The sequence below is a fragment of the Macrobrachium rosenbergii genome, chromosome 8, assembly GCF_040412425.1.
Source record: "Macrobrachium rosenbergii isolate ZJJX-2024 chromosome 8, ASM4041242v1, whole genome shotgun sequence".
In the NCBI taxonomy this organism is placed as follows: domain Eukaryota; kingdom Metazoa; phylum Arthropoda; class Malacostraca; order Decapoda; family Palaemonidae; genus Macrobrachium; species Macrobrachium rosenbergii.
The window spans coordinates 9,588,072-9,610,571 of NC_089748.1; the positions used below are offsets into that span (position 1 = coordinate 9,588,072).

General features: G+C 33.6%; 1 protein-coding gene across 10 annotated transcripts in view; it reads right to left on the minus strand.

The window, feature by feature from the left end:
• The window catches only part of Lrch (Leucine-rich-repeats and calponin homology domain protein), a 370,650-nt gene that overhangs the window by 34,472 nt on the left and 313,678 nt on the right, over positions 1-22,500 (minus strand). For 2 of the 10 annotated variants that reach the window (XM_067107268.1, XM_067107265.1), the window contains 5 exons: positions 14,420-14,539; positions 11,609-12,139; positions 10,083-10,220; positions 5,542-5,619; positions 1,903-3,743 (listed from right to left, as the gene is read on the minus strand). In XM_067107268.1, coding sequence (XP_066963369.1) covers positions 3,423-3,743; positions 5,542-5,619; positions 10,083-10,220; positions 11,609-12,139; positions 14,420-14,539 — 1,188 coding nt within the window. In that variant the 3' untranslated portion in view covers positions 1,903-3,422. Of the gene's footprint in view, positions 1-1,902; positions 3,744-5,541; positions 5,620-10,082; positions 10,221-11,608; positions 12,140-14,419; positions 14,540-22,500 lie in introns of those variants that run through there. The other 8 variants (XM_067107273.1, XM_067107267.1, XM_067107271.1 and 5 more) reach the window with 5 other exon arrangements.

Genomic DNA, 22,500 nt, shown 5'->3' on the forward strand with positions numbered 1-22,500 from the left:
TATATATATATACAGCGGTCCCGGTTTGACGGGGTTCCGTTCTGCGCCAAGCGTCGTAACCCGAAAAATCGCCGTGAAGTCGGAACATCGAAAATCGTCAAAAATCATAAGAAAACCTTACTTTTAATATATTGAAACGATGTAAACTGCATTATTATTGAGTTTTACATCAAAAGAACCTTCAAATTATGATTATTCTGCCATTTTGGGGCCATATTTCTTCCGTCGGATCGGGCGCACGACGCGTCGTAACCCCGAACATGCGTCGTAAGCCAGGAAATAATTTCTGATGAATATATTTGAAAAGCGTCGAACCTCGAACGTCAGAAGTCGGAACCGTCAGTAAACCGGGACTGCCTGTATATATATATATACATTATATATATAATGTATATATGCATATAATGTACAGTATAATGTTAGATTCCTTATTTTTAACCATAAAGTAAACTATTACAGTACTGTACACTAAAGGGAAGAATCCAGGGATAAAATTGGCAATTATTTCAGACTGAAGGCATGTTTCCAGTACTAAAAATTACCAGAGTAAAAAATATAAATGGTGTGCTGATATGTTCACTGTGATTTGATCATCAACATTAATTTGAAATGAAAGCTACTTCCAAATTAACGTACATCAATTTGATCACCCAGCATATTTCAAAGTCTGACAGCATTTCAGCTATTGCTTGATTTTTATTGTTTTACCCACAATAATCATGATAATAGCCATCTTTTGGTATATGTTTCCAAGTTATAGAAATTCAGTAACTGTTATCTGTGTAATCTAAACATTAATTTCAAATAACAATAATTAATTCATTAAAATATTACATATTAGTCCACAAACTATAAAAAATTTGGGATTTATTAGTTATTATGATACTCACCATAGCTTAAGTATCAAGATTATAAATATATCTTTAAAAATTTCACCTTCACTGTATTACTGCCTACCACACCCATACCTGTGGTCCATTACAGTACTTAGTAGCAAACACTACGAGACATTCCACTTATTAATTACAACTTTAACTACAGGAACGTTCCTACAAAAAAACACTTTTCCCATTTATAAAAAAAGACTGAATTGAAAAACATTTTTTTTTTGCCAGACCTACATGACACACACTAGCAAGTATTCAATTAATTCTATATTAAAAAAAAAGGTGCATAAATTCCCAAAAAGAAATAGCTTTGAACACTAAAAAAACAATGAAAGCTCTTGGAATATGCAACAACAAAAACCCACAAAAACACAAGTTTCAATATATAATTTGCTGCTTTCGATTGCATGTAAAAAGAGTTGATGGTAAGTACAGACAAACCAACCAAATTAATCAGTCTGTAGGTTAGCTCCTGAAAATATACTTGCCATGCTTTATTTTACTAGATAAGAGTTTGATTTTTAAACATAAATCAACAGCAAATCAACCTACACTAAAAGTAACTCACAACTACTTCTGAAACCATACAGCATAGCTCAGATTATTTCTATGGATGTTGTAATGTAAACTGTGGTATTTACTTCAAAAGTAACATGCCTTACTTTCCCTACTATATATTGGTATTTCATCTCACTGAAAACATCAACAGCAGCAGCATACCTCCCTGATACTGTTTTGAAGCACAACAGTAATTATGTTGATTACATTTTTGATTGATTCTTCACTGAACTCAAACAAGAGAAATATACTATCTAATAATAATCCAAACAAATGATGGAAATTTTCTTGGAAAAATTCCCTGGATCAGTCACATACCTGAAATGAGTTTACAACTGCTTTTTCAACTAGAATGAATAAAAACTTTGTTATGTTAAGGACATCCAGAAGTGATTACATTCTCAACCCTTTGTTATGCATTAGCCTTGGCAAAAGGAATAAAGAAAAAATGTTTGAGTCTGAACTTCTAATGCCAGTAACCTTCTCATGTAAAACTCATTACTAAGCATGGCATGGTTATATAGCACAAGCCTCTAAGATATACACATGTTGTAAAGTACACAGTTGTATTTTTGCTATGATATTTAAGGAGATTGTTATAAAGAAAATCATCTTTCATATTTTTCATCTGAAATCTGTGAGCTGATAAAACTGTTATGTTTATGTCCTAGGCTATTTTGTCATTTAGCATGGCATATTGCTCCAAGTTTTGATATACAGTATTCATAAGAAACACTGGTACTGTAAATGAATGGTTGCTGCATTATACTGGACTGCACAAAAATCCTAGGTAGCCTTCTGGAGCTACCAATTTCTTTTTTGCAATTTGTACTGAATTTAGGCAATAAAAATAATACAGTACTCTGTCACTATGGTATGATACCACGTTTTAAATTTAAGGTATGGTATCACTTTTTTAAAATTTAAGCAAGAATATAATTACAGTGCATGGAGAGAGAGAGAGAGAGAGAGAGAGAGAGAGAGAGAGAGAGAGAGAGAGAGAGAGAGAGAGAGAGAGAGAGAGAGAGAGAGAGAGAGAAACTTTTGCCATTTAATGTATTATATTCACAAAGCATTTTCTTTCTGATAGTGAACATATAAGTAAAGCAATAACGTACCACTGTCCTACAACCCAAATAATCCAATACTGTATATGTAAATGCTACTAAAATGATACTTCACACATGTATGGTTTCTAACACACTACAATATGTAACACCAATTTCCTAACAAAATAAGTTCCAGGCAAGGCTTCAGAATCACAGGTGCTAAATTTAACATGCAATACTCTGAACATGCAATTAAGTACTGTTCTAATATACCATTTCTACAGTACTAAATGCAGTTACCAGCAGCTTATTATGACAATTTTTTAAATGTTAAAGAGCTAACAGAAATTACAGTTGGAATATATTCCTGCAAATGTGTAACTACAGGGGTTGTGCATAAGAAAATGGAGGAACTACTAATATGTAACACTTAATATGACAAATTATCTAAAGTTAACATGCACATGATTTATGCAGTGTTCAGAACAAAATCAAGTTGTAAGTACAGTATTCTGACAGAGCCTTAGATAAGTGGTTGTGAAGTACACTATGGAAGACAAAAACAGCCACAAAAAAATGAAGTGTGTTGAATAATACTAAAAAGAAATAATGCATGTATTTACCAGATCCAGGGCTGTTAACTTTTGCTATTCCAGATTAAAATCCCTTTCACTATAGATGCCATAAGTACATGCAAGTTATGAACAATACATATTCAGCTGAGAAAACTGTTGGAAATTTAATCTTCAAGTTGGATAAGAAATAATGTATTATTAGACAAGTTATTCATTATATGCATATTAGCAGCTGAAATGAAGCAAAGCCAAAGCTTTATTCAAAAAGAAAATATTTCACTTGTCCTGTTCATTTTCCTTTCTTTGCTTGGTCTGTTTCCTATGAAATCATACACACTTATAAAGACTAAGATCTATTCATCAGGGGGTGGGTACCAATACAGTAACACAAGAGTGGATAGGAAAATACACAGCAGCGCATTAGATAATAAACGATGGTCTGCTTGCTGGAAGGGCTGTGAATGCACTGTTGTCTTGGTGTCCCATAGAGAGGTCTGAGGTTCCTCTAAGATGGCCACCGAAGGGGCAAGAGGCTCAGGATGATGATCCAGAACCATCCCATTGGACTCGTATAATGACAGGGACTCAGAGGGGTTGACAAGGGAGCGAACAGTTGTTAGCACACGCTCAGGGTCAAATTGGGTTACAATATCTTCGCATGCACACACGCACGCCTGTAAAGAGACACCAATGCCGGAGTGAGATGAAGAAGGGGGAACCTCTGCCAATCAAGCTCAAGTGGAGGGGGGAAGGAAAGAGGTGTGAGAAGTGAGTTATCCCCCCCGGCTTTGTTGTCACTATATTCTCAGGGCTCTACTTACTGTTGCTCTTACAACCATGTAGACAGTTGTTGCCTACAAAAGAAAAACTATAAAACCAATGAACAGCTAACATTAATGCTTTTGTTCATGATAAGACAACAGTAACTGGAGCATGTGGTAATACAGTTTGGCTATTTGTCCTGGTACAACCTTCCTTGCCATTAAAAAGCAACTGAGGGCCTAAGTATTGATAAAGTCCCATCATCTATCCTCATGCTCTAAGGCTCCCACAAAATCAAATTTAAACCCACCACTTGAGCACATGCATATGAAAATTCAGTAATCTGAAAACTATACCCAATTCCAAATTTCTGTTATGCTACGTGAACACCCCTACCTTCCCTCTTGAAGCCTGCTATGGAGTCATGCTCAATGTCCCATCATTATTATGGAAAATATAACAAAAAATGACACTATTGATAAAGAAAAAAAAATTCAAAGTAATGAAACAATCATAAAAAAGCATTTGCGTCGCTAACTGACAGCCATGCAATAGCACTAACATGAGGAAGACAGGTCCCTGGAAAGAAGTGATTAACCAGATCCAAAAGCCATTGCCTTCCTTGTGAGTGGGGTATAAAATACAGTAAAAGAAAAAACATGTATATAACCTATTCCCAACAATTGTGCACAAAAAAAAGTGGAAACAACAAAAATCACTAAATGAAAAACGAAGAGGAAGACACCAATCTGAGTCCCACTCTGGTGCTCACGTAAAAAACAAGTGACAAACAAAAATACTGAGTGCTGCGTATCTCACCTGCCCAAACTTGTGTACTGTAACAACACCAGAACTATACAATAACCTTGCACTTAAACTTTAGGCTTTTTAACCAAAATTCTGTCACGGGGCTTCTAGCTTGGTGATGAGACCTCACTAACAATAAGTAAAAAAGTGAAAGGTCCCTGACAAAGTCTCCACAGCTTTTAATATTCAGTCTCTTTGTAGGAAATAAAATAAGCCTGCTAGATGTTTAGCTGACCTTCAAAAGAAAGGGACGTTTTAATAAATATTCAGTTACACAGTTCTTGATGCATAAAGAGAAGCAAGCCACATGGTACTTACAGTTGGATTATTTATATAAATGCTGATATAGCAATGTGACCACTGCATATGCCACCTTATATCAAAACTTATTTTACATTCATATTAATATTTAAAGTACAATACCTGAATCATTGAAGATTGGCTGGCTATTCCAATATCCAGAACTGTTAAGATCAGCAAGCTCATCTACAACCACATGGTAATAAGCAACAGCACAGGAAATAGCAAGAATACACAAGCTGGCATTTCAAAGCAAGAAGCTTGAAATTTGCAGTAAATAATAGAGGGTAATGTCAGTAGTTCACACCTTAATCATAATTTGACTGCAAGTAATCACATTACATAAAGATTTATAGAATCTGTTGTTTTGAATTGAGGGCTTTATACATTTCCATTGAAAGTTTCAGCTCACAAATATAATTCAGATGTTACACAATACTGTGCATAAAGAATCAGTGCATGATTTAGGTGTGACTTATTCAACAAAGGAAAATAGAATTCTCCAAACAGCAAAGAAAATAAAAATTAGGGCTAATTACAAAAATATTATATATATGTGTATATGTAAAAAAAAAAAGATAATTATGAAACCTATTTCCTTACCTCCTCAACACCAATCTTTCGACAAGCCTCCAAGAAATTCTCTACGTTTAATCTGCACTTGGCAATTGTCAACTTTGGCTGAAACGAATATAACCATAAATAAAGGCAGTAGTGGGGTTGCACAATTCAAGGTGATGATCATTTTCAATTAAACATTTGCACATCAGCCTTATATTATATTTCTTAATCACAACCCATTTGTTGCCATATTTCCATGAAACAGGAATACCCAGTCACAAATAAATGCTCAAGAATAAAAAGACTATTCAGCATGCCCAGGCCTGCTTACGATGCTCATTTCCCACGTAATTTTTTCATGTAAAATGAGAGTCAATACTGTCTCTCTTCCCAGGAATGTCTTTGTGTGAACTTTTCCATTGTACCGTACTGTCATTAGTTTCATTTTTCATTTCATTGTTTTTATTCTTTTTCACTTGTCATTATTTTCATTTTTCATTTCACTACTTTTATTCTCTTTCACTTACGTTCACTTTTTGTGTATTTACCTCTCTAATTAACTATGTAATTTGGTTCTTTGTAACAGAATAACTGCTACACTGCATTCACATCCATTCCCCTATAGGGTTACAGTTAGTATTTTCTTCATGTTAACTTGATCTATCTTTGTTTATTGTTAAAATATATTGTTGCTTGTTTGTTTCTTGGAATTCATTCAGCGACTGTGTCCTCTTCCATGTTGGGGTGGGTTACTTGCAACTTATCTCTGCAAGAATTCCCAATACATTGTTATTGTACAATTTCTCACTGATAGCCTTGACATTCATTTAAGGATTTCTCAATTCTGTAAGTTAACCTTCTCATACAAAATAACCTGTTACCTGTAGTTTTCTTTTTATCTTCCTGAATTTTTTACTTTGAAATTTTGTGATTTTTGCCATCACAGCAATTTATGCTTTAGTGAATGTGGATAAGTGAGTGTTGTACATAGGCACTAATGTTGTTCCAATGTCTTTTGTTTTATCCCGTAACTTTCTATTTTTCAGCTAACTTGTCTGGGTATGCCTCCAGTTGCTTGGAGCTCATTTATGTCACTTTATAAATACTCTTATCTCATGTTCACAAGAAGGTTTTTTGCTCCCAGCACGTAAGGATTGCTTCAAACATCTGTCACCCCCAGGAGGGGAACTCCTTCCATGTTTTCTCCCTATCTTTCACTTTTGGTTACAGTTGAGCATCCAACTTTTTTGCCTCCACCTCCAGCTCCTACAATCTCCTCTCTTCCTAAGCCAGCTCCCAGGGTTGAGATGCTGGAAAAATCTCTGGATTCTGCCTTCTTAGCTGAGCTTCAACATCAGGCTTTTTTTACATAGTTGTGGTCAACTACTGGCTCCCTTCTTTGCATGTTGCAGCCTTCATGGGAGCTATTCACACTTTCCCCAATGCCTCAGCCTGAAGAACTGCTTGCCGAACCTCTATCAACCACTCCAATGACCTGGCCACAACAGGAATGGCCTCCAGACCTCTGGGATCTTGTCATCAACTATTCTAGCTCTCTCCCCACTTGGAAGTGTCTTCTAATGCAGCCTCACTTCCCCTAGTTTTGCAGTCATCCAGAATGACTATTGTCATGTGTGATGGTTATCAGGCATAGTCTCTGAGGGAAGTCACTACAGATGCTAAAGCCAATCCCTGCAGATCCTCTACAACACCCCATTTTCTTTAGCTATATCTCCCTTTACCCTTGTGTTTTTGACAAAAGCCTCTTGTCTCTTGTGAGAGCTATTAAGTTGTAGCTCAGTCAAACAAAATCTTCATCCTTCCCACTTGCTCCAGATAGAGTTATTAGAATCAGTCTTGTTCTAAAAATTTTCTTTTATTTGCTACAACAGGTCATCTAATGTTATGTCTTGAGAGAATCTTACTCCACTCAAGATTAAGGGGAGGGATTTGTGCCCACTCAAACTCCACAGCTTCTGGGTATAATATGGAACTTTGACACAGCAGATTAATTGAAGAAAGGTTTAAAAGCTGGAAAAATGGAATGCATAAGAGAGGAATGAAAATCAACATATGCAAAACAAAGCTTATGATAACTTGAAAATATAATATAGATGAAATGGAGATAGCTACATTACTGGTACATAAAAATGTCCCATTGGTAGAAAAGGACAAAGACTTATGATGATTACATAAGACCTGTACTACAGAAACATGGGCACAAAAAAGGAAAATGGAGGTTCTGAAAACGTGTGGTCATAGAATATTAAGATCAAGGCCCAAGTATGGATGAATGAGGTATTCATGGAGAATTTGGTATCAAGAGACTGAAACAAAGAACTTCTCAGAGTTGGTTTGAACATCTGATGAGCATGGATGAGGCACGGTTGGTTGGAAAAACAATAAATATGGAAGTAGTAGAACCAAGATTGCAAGAGGACCCATGATGCCATGGAGAAATACAATATATGAAGACCTACCTGATTGGAGTCCTGGCAGCAAGAGCACAGGACAGATTTGATTTATTTATGAGTGTTTGACAATAACCTGGCACTGGAACTGTTAGGTTATTCAGTATCACAAGAGCACAGGAGAGAACTCATTGTAAATGTCTAACCCCATAAAAGGAAAAGCTGACATAAAAATATTTGCAATGATGATGATGTCATTCACAGAGCAGCCATGAACTTGGCATTGTCTGACCACTTATGCAAAGTTTTACCTTTGTAATGTAATTCATAAAACACTGAATGTGTATTCATTGTGACTCATCATTGTGGCACTACCAGTTATTGTCCATGGGAAGGGATTTGGATCATTCATTCCCATCCTCCTCAGGATTCATGAACCCCCCCCCAACCCCATTTGTCACAATGGAGGAGTTTGTATCCTGATGTAACAGATGTTATGTATCTTGTGCTTGATGACTATACTGTTTCGGGCCTCTTCCACTGTAACCCATCATAGTATTCCTGGGACTTGACTTCTTGCAGTTACATCTTCCATCTCCCTTCAAAGTTTCATCTACTTCATCCTCCCTCCTAAATACTGTACAGTAAAACCTTCCTTTAACGGACCCAAACCAACGGACATCAGATTTAACAGACAAAATCTAGCCAAGGGTAGTGGCTGCTGTTGTTTAAGTTTACCTGTGCACTAACCTCAGCATTGGTGCGAAATTGGAACTTACTGTATATTTACGTGTTTAAGACGACCTTTAGATAAGACAAGGTAAAAAATTATGGCAAATTTTCATGAATATATCTCATATCTGTAGTATAAGATGACTGCTAAATTGCAAAGCCATCTGTGTACTGTATAGGCTACCTTTTGCAACAACAGGTTTCTTATGAAATACTGGTTATGTAAAGATGATGTTATTACAAATGATGTTTTACTTAATGTATCCTTAGAAATTCAAAGTAAACAAAATAACAATGCCAATTCTATTTCATGTTTTCCCAACACACATTGCCTCAAAGGGGAAACATTGTTTTGTTTATGTTTCATCGCCAATCACAAACCTCTAACAATACGATAAAGTACAACAATTATCATTTGTACGAGTGAATTGTTCTAAACATTTATTTATCACCAAAATGATAAATTTTTTAAGAAAAAACAAATATTATGTTAACCTAAATGTTATTACTACAGCAATGACACTACCATTAAAATTTCTGAAAGGCTACCGAAAGATAAAGGTTGTTGTGAGCTGAACCATAACTCGATGTTTACGTTCAGCTGGCCACGCATAATTAAATAATTTATTTCATTGATAAGGAAATATTCCCCGAATAGGCTATTTATTATGAAGATATGCCAATAATATATATGGTAAATGTGGTTTACTACTTTTATTATCAGTTTATTTCACAATGTGAATCTTTTCATGTATGTCGGTGGTTATCACACCTAGGCTGAGGCCTGCTTGCCAATACACATCACTTAGGACACGAAAAACACAATGCTTCACTTTAACGGACACTTGGCTTTCATGGATGTCCTTCCCCCCCTATTAGTCTGTTAAAGCAAGGTTTCACTGCATTGAAGTTGTTTATGATTAATGGATTCTCAATAAAAAAATATGTATTTTCAACAAAACACAGTTTTATATAAAAACCCAATAATCATATTTTTCAGTTACCCTCCTCCTTTCACTTCTTTCTTCAGATGGATGATTGCACAAATTGATGGGTTGGAATGCATTCTGCTAAAAAGAAAGGCTATTTATAATTAATGGCTTTGTATAAATCATCCTTATTGTAAATACAGTATATTTTGTCAAAGGAGGCAATGAGTGCGCTAATCAATCTGAGAGAGAGAAATATGTAAATTATGTAAATGTCATTTTAGTTAAATGTTGTACCCTGCTAACAGACATAATATTCAATCATGTAAAACAACCACCATATCTGAAGGAACTTTTATACAGTATATATCTAATAACTGTAAGGTCATGATGCTGACCCAAGTACTCTAGCTCCTGGCATGACTGAAATCTGTCACGAATTCCACTGATACATATAAAAAATGTAACCACTATTAAGTAAGAAAATGTTATACATTCAATTAAGTCTTACCACAGCGGGGGATGGAACATGTATTGATGAGACAGATCTTGGTCGCACATGATTTGCCAGGTGACAAAGAACAACTCCGTCCATCAGAGCTGCTGGTAAATCAGCTGGCAAAGATACTTTAAGCCTTGTCTCAATTATCTGTAAGAGTGTAAGAAAAATAACTGCATTAACAGAGTCATCAATTTTAAGCCCAATTTTAAATACAATATATGGCTTTAGAAAATTCAAATGCTAACAGGAAATAACCTAAAGCAAAAAATCTTCCTCATCTCAAGAATTAAAAAATGAACACAAAGCAGTCACTTTCACTACACATTATGATTCACCCCTAAATTATTCACCCACAGAGGGTATTGTTCAAGGTGTACCGAGCATGGTGCTTCAGGCACTTTGCAGAGTCCCTCCAACTCCAAACTGCACTGCTTTCCTATTGATTTTCATCTTTCCCATCTGGTCTTTTCCTATCTTGGCCCTGTTACAATTTTCACTTGAAATAAGGACAAATTGTTAAGTAATGAAAAATCCTTTGTTCAATATATCAGTGATAAACAACTTCAGAACACAGAACACAAAACACAATGGTGTCTGCACTGTAAATTCCGAAAGAATAATAGTGTGCCCTGCCCTACCTGCTCCATTAAGCCAGATCTGCAGAAAAAGGGAGACTCATGATCTATGGTGTTTAAGAGCCTTCATTGTTTGCGATCATTTTCACTCAATCACTGTCCTAGTATTAACAAAGACACTAACCCAGATTATACCAGCTATGAAAAAATTCTTGACTTAGTCAGTCCCTCTTATGGAGCCCCAGTGAGACCATACAGTAACTCCTTTGAGGACAAAACAGCACCTACACTAAAAAAAATACTTAATGTGATTCTGAACATGACAGATTATACCAGCTTTGAAAAAATTCTTGACTTAGTCAGTCCCTCTTATGGAGCCCCAGTGAGACTATACAGTAACTCCTTTGAGGACAAAACAGCACCTACACTAAAAAAAATACTTAATGTGATTCTGAACATGAAATCAGCACCTACACTAAAAAAAATACTTAAATGTGATTCTGAACATGAAATTTATATCTTCACTTAATTAACATCTGTCAATGAAATCCCAAAATACTGGATATCAACCTAAATCACTGTCATTCGCATCACTTGTATGGGCTGCCCTGGAACAAAAGCCCATGCCAGCACTAGGATAGTTTAATCTAAAATAAACAAATGTGCATCACAAACATTTTAAAATCAGTTTTCCCTTCAAGGAGCTTGATGAATAAAATGAATTCTCATCCCTTTTCTCTGTGCTGTATTCTTTTGTCTCAATTCACATAAAGTCTAGGTCATCATATATACCCTTTCTCCTTGACTGCCTTGGTCTTTCTAAGATTAATGTATAAAATATCTCCAACAAACTACATATCACTTATCTATTTACAGCATTCTTTATTACTGTAATCATTTTAAATTAAAATAATTTGGAAATCAAAGAGAACAAATTAAACAGTAAATATCAGTACTTACATTTCTTAAATTATCTATCAACTGCTTTTCATGTTGCTGTTTTTCTAATTCTCTTCTATATGTAAAACTCATATGGGCAGGGGAAGAGTCTGGATCAAAAGGACGTCCTCCTCCACTTCTATTCCGAGCCTTCACAGCACTGGGTGTCTTAGGCAAAGAATTACCACTACTTCTAGAGTTATATGTGTTTGTATTATTAGCAGAAGGATTTGTTTGATGGCCTATTGTCGAGCCATGTGTCCCTGGCCCAAGGTGAGAGGTTTGGTGTGAGGAGTTGGTGTATGGATTAGTACCACTACCATTCATGGGATAAGATGCGGTAACTAACTGAGATACATTTACAGGGTAGTTTAAAGTTTGGCTGTTGTATAGACTAGATGAATAATTTGTATGTGGCACAGCAGTATGTTGTAATGAAGTTGGGAGGGATGAATTAGGATGGACAGTTGAGGGATAAGAAGGACCATCACCAGAATCAAAGCTCACTTCAGGGGAATTCGGCGCTGATCCTTTGCTGGGACTGACACGAGACTGCAAACAACAAAAAATATGGAAAATTACAAAAAAGACTGATAGTTCATTAGAAAATAAAGTTTTTAACATGGTTGTGAAATGCATTATTAAGCAATTAAACTGCAAAGAAAACTTAACATGACCCATTCCAGGCAAAATTAGATTCAAAATTACAATGTAGTGGATGTACAAGAGATGTGATTTATTTATACTCTACTTTGTGATACAATAAATCTGAGTAAAAGTCTTTTGCCTCTCAAATTTCTAAAACGTTACGATGACCTCTCTTTTTTCATAGAATAAAGATTTAATATAAATTCAGCAACCTTACATATAAATGAGGTACAGTAATTAGCAATAAAAGCATGCATCACACAATATCATGATTTTACTACTACACTAGGCAAGAGGGCTGATAACAAGATCTTCAAAAGCTTTAAGACACAATAAAGTCTACTATCTACACTACTGCATAACAAAATGTACATAATGTGCAAGAGCATTTAAATATAAACAAGGCATTTAAAAAATTTATGATTTCTAAGATCTTACTTTCATTGATAACACATTTTCTAAGTCAATAATGGTCAGCCAAATATAATTTCACAATAAAAAATTACATAAACAGTAGTAAAAACTACGGAGCAAATTCATACAAGAACCCTCTAATATATATATAAATATATATATATATATATATATATATATATATATATATATATATATATATATGCATGTGTGTGTGTGTTTGTGTGTGTATGCATATATTTTATTTCCACATGACAGTTATGAATATCAAATAGGTCACATAGATATTAAGTGAGAGAAAATGAACAAAGAAGAATGTTAGGTGCTACAACATGGAAGCAGATGTCAGTGTGGTCAAATTATCACTGTCACACTGAAGTTGCAGTTAAAAGCACCAAACATATAAGTTGACAATGTCCAGGTTTGATACAGTAAAGTTTCTTTATGAAAAAAGGGCTTTTGCAGTTAAATGTCAAAATAGATTTGCAGTTCTAGTGTCCATATCTGAGGAGGAGCAGACAATGAACTAAGACTGGTTTCACATCAAGAATGTTTATCACTCTGCAAAAAAAAAAGGGGGTACTTGGATATGGGGTAACAAAGCAGAAACTATGGATATTGGATGAGACATGGAATGCAATAAAGAATGGAAATAGGGAAATAATGCATGAAGACAGATTTTAAGAGCAGATGAAGAATGCAAAGTGGAACACACTGCATTAAACAAAGGTCAAGAAGAGATAAGAGAGGATATCTGGACAAACTAGCTGATGATGTTGACAAGAGCCATGAATTCAAGAGGTGGTATTGACGCATAGTCAGCACACAAAATTATTAAAGAAATATCAATGGGTGAAACTAAAAGGAAAAAAACGGGAAATACCCCTAAAAAATATTCAATGAACAGTTTACACAAAACAATACGACAGATATGAAAAAAAGGGCAAAACTGAACATGGAAAATTTTATATAATAATTTCAATTAAAATTTGTAAATATGTAATGTAAAGAATGATCTCTTCTCATCATCTCTTACTGTCTTTACAATAATGAAAGTGAAGAGATCCCAGTTAATAACTACCCAAAAAATACACCACCAGAAAAAGTAAGAGAAGTAACTGATAAGTTACAATGATAACATAAACTTAAAAATAAAGAAACCATAACTTTTACATTTAATATCTTACTTTCGAGGATTTCCACTTGATAATATGCCTCGCAAATTATCTAATATTACAAATTTATTTTGAAAAATGCTAAATGAATAGTATGTGATATAATGAGACAATTTGTTAACTCATAATATACTTAATAAACATGACTCAAGTTTCAAAATACTAAAATTCCATTTATTTTCATAACTAATGATAATTTTGACAACTGCATTCTCCCTAAAAAAAAAGTATTACGTAAAATCCTGTAGTGCCGGCATTAAAACCAATAAATAAGGAAAATTTTTCAAAAGAAGGATTTTACACAATACTCATATCATACCACTCCAAACTAAAGACATGATCAATTAAATAACCTCCCAATTTATTTATATACAGTATAATGCATCATGCAATTCTCCCTAGCTACAATATACCCTTAAGTTATAGCAAAATTTCCTTTCTATACTACACAATAGGCCAAACTCCAGCACAAGAGCTATCACACCATGATAGAAAAGTGTAACCCTCATACCAATTCAAAGAACACCATGTAAGGGTCACAGCTGCTTCCACATTCCACAACCACCACTCTGAGGAGCAGCAGCAAAGACCTCACCTTAACATAAGATAAAACTGCTTCCTTCTGTATGCTCTTGACATCTGCTCTCGTTATTTCATCACGACTAAAATCTTGAGGCCTTGGGTGACTTGGTAATCTCTGGGAATACCCATCAAGCTGGAAGCAATGTCACTCTGGTTATGGTATAAGCAGCAAAACATCTTTAGACTGTAGCCACAGAAATCCACAGCAGCTCTCATTAAGGCATCATAAGCTTAACCAGGCTCTCAGAAGCTAATTTGAAGCACACATTTATGGGATTCATAAAAAGTACTTTTGAGCCCTGTCTTAAGACTCCTTATGTTTTGTTTAGAGGGTCTTATATAGTTTGGTCTCAAGATATTTAAGACAAAAATTTAATGCTACAAATTAACAAAAAAGTTACACTTGATATAAAGCACATTTATTGGACACCAAAAAAATTAAAAATACATACGACTGTGCATAAATATTGTGATAAAACACTGTAATACATGCATTGAGCTAACAGCAAAAATAAATTATCCCAAAAAATTATGAAATCAATATTCTGAAATATCAAATGCGTGCTATACATACTATCTATGCTGTCTTAAGATTAACCGGAGTACCCCACTGCTTTAAGGTCAAGACTGAAATTCCTGTTTTATAATCTTTCCCTCTCTCATGTCAAAAGATATTTTACAATAATAAAAAAATTAACACTAAAGCAAAATGAACTTATTTCAAGACTCATTTCATAGTAATCTGCGAACAACCTATAAATGGGTAAAAACAATTATGGTCCCTACAGGCATATGGCATATTTCCATTTCTATTATCAGTTTACTTCCGACAACCAACAGTGTAACAAACTGCATACAGTACAGTAAACCCCCATATTCGTGGTCTCACTATTTGGGGACTCACCCATTCGCAGATTTCTCTGGGGAACGTATATACACATTATTCACGGAAAATTTGCCCATTCGTGATATTTTTCACTGAGAAATATTCACTAATTACTGTACAGTATTTTCATATTTTCATGACTAAATGCACTTTTTGTGATAAAACTATTAAAATACTCAGGTATAAGCATTTTCAGAGGGTTTTTTTCTGTTTAAACTATCAAAACAGGCAGTTCTAAGTGTTTTTAGAGGGGTTTTAAGTATTTGCGGCTTTTAGCTATTCGTGGGGGTGTGGTATGCATCCCCCACGAATACGGGGAGTTTACTGTACAGTGAAATTATGTACTTAGATAGCATCAGTCAAATTAATGTACTTAGATAGCATCACCCACAAGTTCATTGAACCTTTACGGCTTTATGTCAATTTGCTGATGTTTTGAAGTTTTCGAATCTATCTCTTCTTTTACATGCTTTACAATAATGTGCAGTGATGTGGTGCTTATAAAGCCAAAAAGTGAGTCTATATACCAAATTATTAGGCAAAATGGTAATGAGAAAGCTTGTGAAGCAAACCAAAATAGAAAAAATACCTAAATTTTCTAATCATGATGGCTGACTTTTCAAACTGAAAAACAATCTCTCGTCTATTTAATGATGTATGAGTACTTCTCTAATCTCCATAAAATTCCCAATTCTCCATGTAGAATTCACCATTAGAAAACACTTTAAATAATACAGGCACTTAATATACTTCAAATATTACTAATCTAATTATAATGATTTGCTTTTGTCTTGATTAATATGTTCCAATAACCAATAGAGTATTTATTTTACCCTTAATGAATACTATACCTATCTATCTATCTATCTATCTATTTATACACCGATTATCATAAAATCCTGATAAGAAGGTGAGTGAAAACAGGGACTTTGAACAAGTACTTTTGTAGTTTATTCTACATTTTATATATACACACATACACACACACACACACATATATATATACACATATATATATATATATTTATATATATATATATATATATATTTATATATATATATAATATATATATATATATATATATATATATACACAGGCAGTCCCCGGTTTACAACAGGTGTTCCATTTTTACACTGCGTCGTAAACCGAAAAATTGTCGAAAATCGTCAAGAATCCTAAGATAACCTAACCTTTAATGCTTTGGGTGTATTGAAAATGATGTAAACTGCATTTTTACTCAGATTTTCATAAAAAAAAAACATCCAAACTTTTTATTATTCTGCCACTTTGGAGCCATATTTCTTCCATCAGATCAACATACATCGCATCATAACCGCGGAACGTGCATCGTAAACCGGGAGATAATTTCTGATAAATATATTTGAAAAGCGTTGTAACCTTGGAACGTTGTAAGCTAGACCCGTCATAAACCAGGGAATGCCTGTATATATATATACAGTATATATACATACATTTATATATATATATGTGTATTATCAGAAAGCTACAAACGTCCTTTAATATCCAATTCACTCTACCTCGGAAATAATATATTTTCATATATGTTACGAAGGGGAATTTTTAGTTGATAATAAGTCCACCGTCCGTGCAGTCGAACCAGCGACGGACAAAAAATCAGGACTACAGTGACGCACTAACGAAATGTGGCCGATTTCGTTAGTGCGTCACTGTAGTCCTGATTCTCGTCCGTCGCTGGTTCAATTTCACGGGACGGTGGACTTATTATCAACTAAAAATTCCCGGTGATGTGATAAATAGTCATATATGTGTATATATGAAAAAATATATTATTTCCGAGGTAGATGAATTGATATTAAAGGACGTTTGTAGTTTCTGATTGTATATGAATCACGGTGATGTGATAAATAGTCATATATGTGTATATATATGGATCATATACTGTTTGTATGTATATACATATATATATATATATATATATATATATATATATATATATATATATATATATATATATATATATATATATATATGTGTGTGTGTGTGTGTGTGTGTGTGTATGTATGTATATGTATGTATGTATGTATGTATATATATATATATATATATATATATATATATATATATATATATATATATATATATATATATATATATATATATATATATATATATATATATATATATATATATATATATAGTCATATCTCGCATATATATTGCGGTTCATTCATTGCGGTCTTGCTGCATCGTGGATTTTTAATTTAACATATCTAAATTTGTATCGCGGATTTTTTGCTTTATCGCAGGATTTTACAGTATTTATTTATGTTTTTGCAGTAAAATAAGCATTTTCTAGCCTTCAATTTTTTTTCATGACTAAATACATTTTTTATGATAAAGAAAGATTTAATAATTTTCAAATATTAATATTACTGTAAACAGCAAAAAATATGTAGAATGCTAAATAAAATCCCACAAAATCACAAGACAGCTTACCAATGTACATAACACCCCAGTTCAACCTCTCTCTCTCTCTCTTTCTTAGTATACAATCTTTTAATGAAAAAACAGCAAAATTTCAGTAAAACTTTATTTCACTTACAGAATAAACTACACTGATCTATTATCATTGTAATATATGTATAAAAAAAACCATTGTCCCAATATCTGTAACTGTTTTTACTGTAGGTTCGTGTTGCCATATTTTTTTCTTTCTCTGATTTACTGAACCGTGCTTCACTGCAAGTTTAGTAGTTGACTCTATGATTATCACACATATAACAGTACACAAGAGAATATTTTATTGCTGGTGATGTTTCACCTCTAATCACTGTCAAAATATTTAAAATTGGAATTTCATACTTAAACAACTCAAGGTTACTGTATATTCTCTTATCCCAGCTTGTCAAGTCAAGACTTAGTCTCATCCCAAGCTACTGTGCTGAGACTTTGTTTACACATCGTAAATGCAAGTTCTCTCTCTCTCTCTCTCTCTCTCTCTCTCTCTCTCTCTCTCTCTCTCTCTCTCTCTCTCTCTCTCTCTCTCTCTCTCTTAATGAAATATGAATTACTGTATCATAAACTTTTATGTACACAATTCAATATAATTCAATTAATAAATTTGTTTCTTTTAGCAACTAAAAAATCATTTTCCTAATTCTTTCGGGAGTAGTGAGCAGCTTCATTCAGCTGATTCTCAGAACATAAACATTACAAATGTGGGACAATTGTTTTTTATGCATATTATGATGATAACAGATCAAAATAGTAATACAGTATACTAAATGGATTCTGTAAGTGAAATAACATGTTAACATGTTTACATTAATATTAATATATAAAAATTAGTAAATCACTGTAATGTGTACTACATACACAAGAGAATTTTTATCACTGTTGATGCTCTATTCCGTGAAATATTACGTGGGTTCAAGAGCACAGAAAGTGTTAAAGTGCACAGAAGTATTTACAGTAGTGTGGGAAAGGTTAATAACAGTGTGGGAAAGGTTTATAAGAGCGTGGGGAGGGTTTATAAAGCCTTAAAACATATACATATACAGTAAATAATAAAATAAATATAAGGCCACTACTTCATGGATTTTTGCCTATCGCAGGGGGTTCTAGAACCTAACCCCGCGATAGACAGGGACGACTTTGTGTGTGTGTGTTTGTGTTTGTGTGTGTATGTATATATATAATATATATATATATATATATATATATATATATATATATATATATATATATATATATATATATATATATATATATATATATATATATATATATATATATATATATATATATAAAACATCACTGTAACATTTAATACTTACAAACTTTAAGCTACAAATTTCATTTAATATCCAATTCACTCTACCTCAGCTATAATAATGAAGGGGAATTATAATTGATAAGTGATAGTAACCTGATGGATTTGATCCTATAGTTTGTATATATGTACATATGTGTATATATTATATATATATATATATATATATATATATATATATATATATATATATATATATATATATATATATATATATATATATATATATATATATATATATATATATATATATATATATATATATATATATATATATATATATATATATATATATATATATATATATATATATATATATATATATATATATATATACATATATATATATATATATATATATATATATATATACAGGCAGTCCCCAATTTACAACGGGGGTTCCGTTTTTACGCCGCGTCGTAATCCAAAAATCGTCATAAACCGAAAAATCGTCGAAAATCATAAAAAATCATACGAAAACCTTACTTTTAATGCTTTGGGTATATTGAAAATTATGTAAACTGCATTTTTCTTGAGTTTTTCATGAAAAAAACCCTCCAAATTTTGATTACTCTGCCGTTTTGGATCCATATTTCTTCCGTCGGATCGGCGTACGACGCGTCGTAACCCCGGAACATGCGTTGTAAACTGGGAAATAATTTCTGGTGAATATATTTGAAAAGCGTCATAACCTCAGAACGTTTATGGCGGACCCGTCGTAAACTGGAGACTGCCTGTATATATATATATATATATATATATATATATATATATATATATATATATATATATATATATATATATGTGTGTATATATATATATATATATATATATATATATATATATGTGTGTGTATATATATATATATATATATATATATATATATATATATATATTTTCACATATTTAACAAATTCGTCCCTTCAGCCCGTTAGCTAGGAAATCAAATTTAATGGCAGATGGAGGAGGCTCCACCAGGGGGGTGGACCTTTGTAGACTGTAGACATCCTACACCATATCATCTGATTTTGGGGGGACCATGCCGATGTCTTAGCCCCAGCATTGTATGATTTTGGGGGACAGAAAGTCGTTAGGGACAGAAGGAACCAGTTAGTACTATAACTGGGCTGCTATGCTGACCCTAGTAGCCTTAGCTATAAGACCTACTTCCCTTCAACATTTTTGCTAATGTACTGGGCCCCAGTGATAGAAATCAAAGGAGACGCACCACGACTTGACTGGACACTCCGCCGGAGACAGCGAACACACGCAGTTGGTGCGGTCTCTCTTATTCTATTACTGGCCAGGTGTCGGAACTTCTGCCTCTGAAATTCGTCTTTTGTAAGCGAGCTCCATGCACAGTTGCAATAAGGTACATCTGAAGTTGCAATGGACGCCAGTATCCTTTTTCTTCTCATGAATTTCTCTCCATTTTCAGCATTTCCAACTTTTCAATCTCCTAAAACAAAGCCCCTTTGTTTCTCACAGCCTAGCATGCACATTTGCCCCCCATGAGTTGTCCAAGCTTAAATTGAATTAGTTCTGTGATAATACTTAGAGCATTCCCACCAGAGTGTTACCATGTGCTAATCAAATCTAACTGATAATTTCCTCCATCGTGCATAAGTAATTTCATGTGAGAGAAAGTCATTAGATCTGAATGCTAACCTGGAATTCTCTTCCAGAATCCTGTTATCTGGCTCTTCGAGTAGTCTGTCCCTGCCCTTGCAAACCAAATAGCCTTAGATGTTCAACTGTCATCTTGCTACGTGCAAGAGTCTTTTGACTATCAGCGGTTCAGGGGCGCCCTACACAGTCCCCCCTTTGCGTTCACGTTGCACTAAACCTTAGAGGTATCAATCAGTCTCAACAGCAGTGGTTTTCAATTGCGTGTTACACTCTTTCAGGGTTGTAGCCCTTTCAGATTCATTCATTTGCTACATATTGTCTTGCTTTTATTGCACACTGTATGTGTCTTGCTTGCTGTTCAGTCAGCCATTTCATATTAATTTCCTGATTGCTCAGTTTGTAAATGAATTCAATTTAAAATTAACTGACTGGTTTGAAAGGCGACCTCCATTTCCCTGTTTAACTAGATGTGATATCAAGGTAAGTCATCTTAGTCATTATATTTATTGCTTATATGCTGAGTGCTAGGTGTTGGCCCCTAAGGCAATGACATTAATTCCTTTGTTACAAAATTATCCATTTTTACCATACGTAGTCCCGACTGGTGACCTAATCCAATTAAGTAATTGTCTGTCTTTTGAGGATACCTTTCAGCTTCAATTGACAGTTTACTTGTGTCCTTGGCAAAGCAGGGCTACATAACTTACATTAATTAGTTAAGAAATTCATCAGCCAAAGCCCAAACAATATATATACACACATAAATATATATATACACATATACAGTATATACATTGTATATATATACATACATATAGATACTGTATATATATGTATGTATGTATGTATGTATGTATGTATGTATGTATGTATGTATGTATGTATGTATATATATATATATATATATATATATATATATATATATATATATATATATATATATATATATATATATATATATACACACACATACATACACACACACAGTAAACCGCCGTATTTGTGGTCTCAATATTCGGAGACTCACGTATTCGCGGATTTCTCTGTGGAACATATCTACCCATTATTGGTGGAAAACTCGCCTATTTGCGGTATTTTTCACTGAGAAATATTCACTAATTACTGTATTTTCATATTTTCATGACGAAATGCACTTTTTGTGAAAAAACTATTAAAACATTTGGGTGTAAGCATTTCTAGAGGGTTTTTTTGTGTTTAAACTATCAAAATAGGCAGTTGTAAGTGTTTTTAGAGGGTTTTAAGTATTTGATTTCAGCTATTTGCAGGGGTGCGGTAGCATCCCCATGAATCAGGGGTTTACTGTACACATATACATATATATATATATGCATATATATATATACACACACACACACACACACACATATATATATATATATATATATATATATATATATATATATATATATATATATATATATATATATATATATATATATATATTTTACTGTAATACTACAGTATAATATGAAAATAGAAAGGCCCATAAAACACTTTATGAACATTTCAACCATGTATTTCGAGCACTTCCTTCTGAGCCCTTGTTCACTGGTAAAATATGGACAGATGATAGATACAAGGGTATACATACAAAACATATGTACAGTAAGTGTGGCAGAAGTCTCGTTGGCAAGCAGGTGGCCACTGACCCAAGAAGGATGGAAATTAATTTATTCCCTTGTGATTTTTGGCTTTGTTAGCTCTTGTCTGGCGATGCATCTGGTGGCTGTATTTCCTGAAACA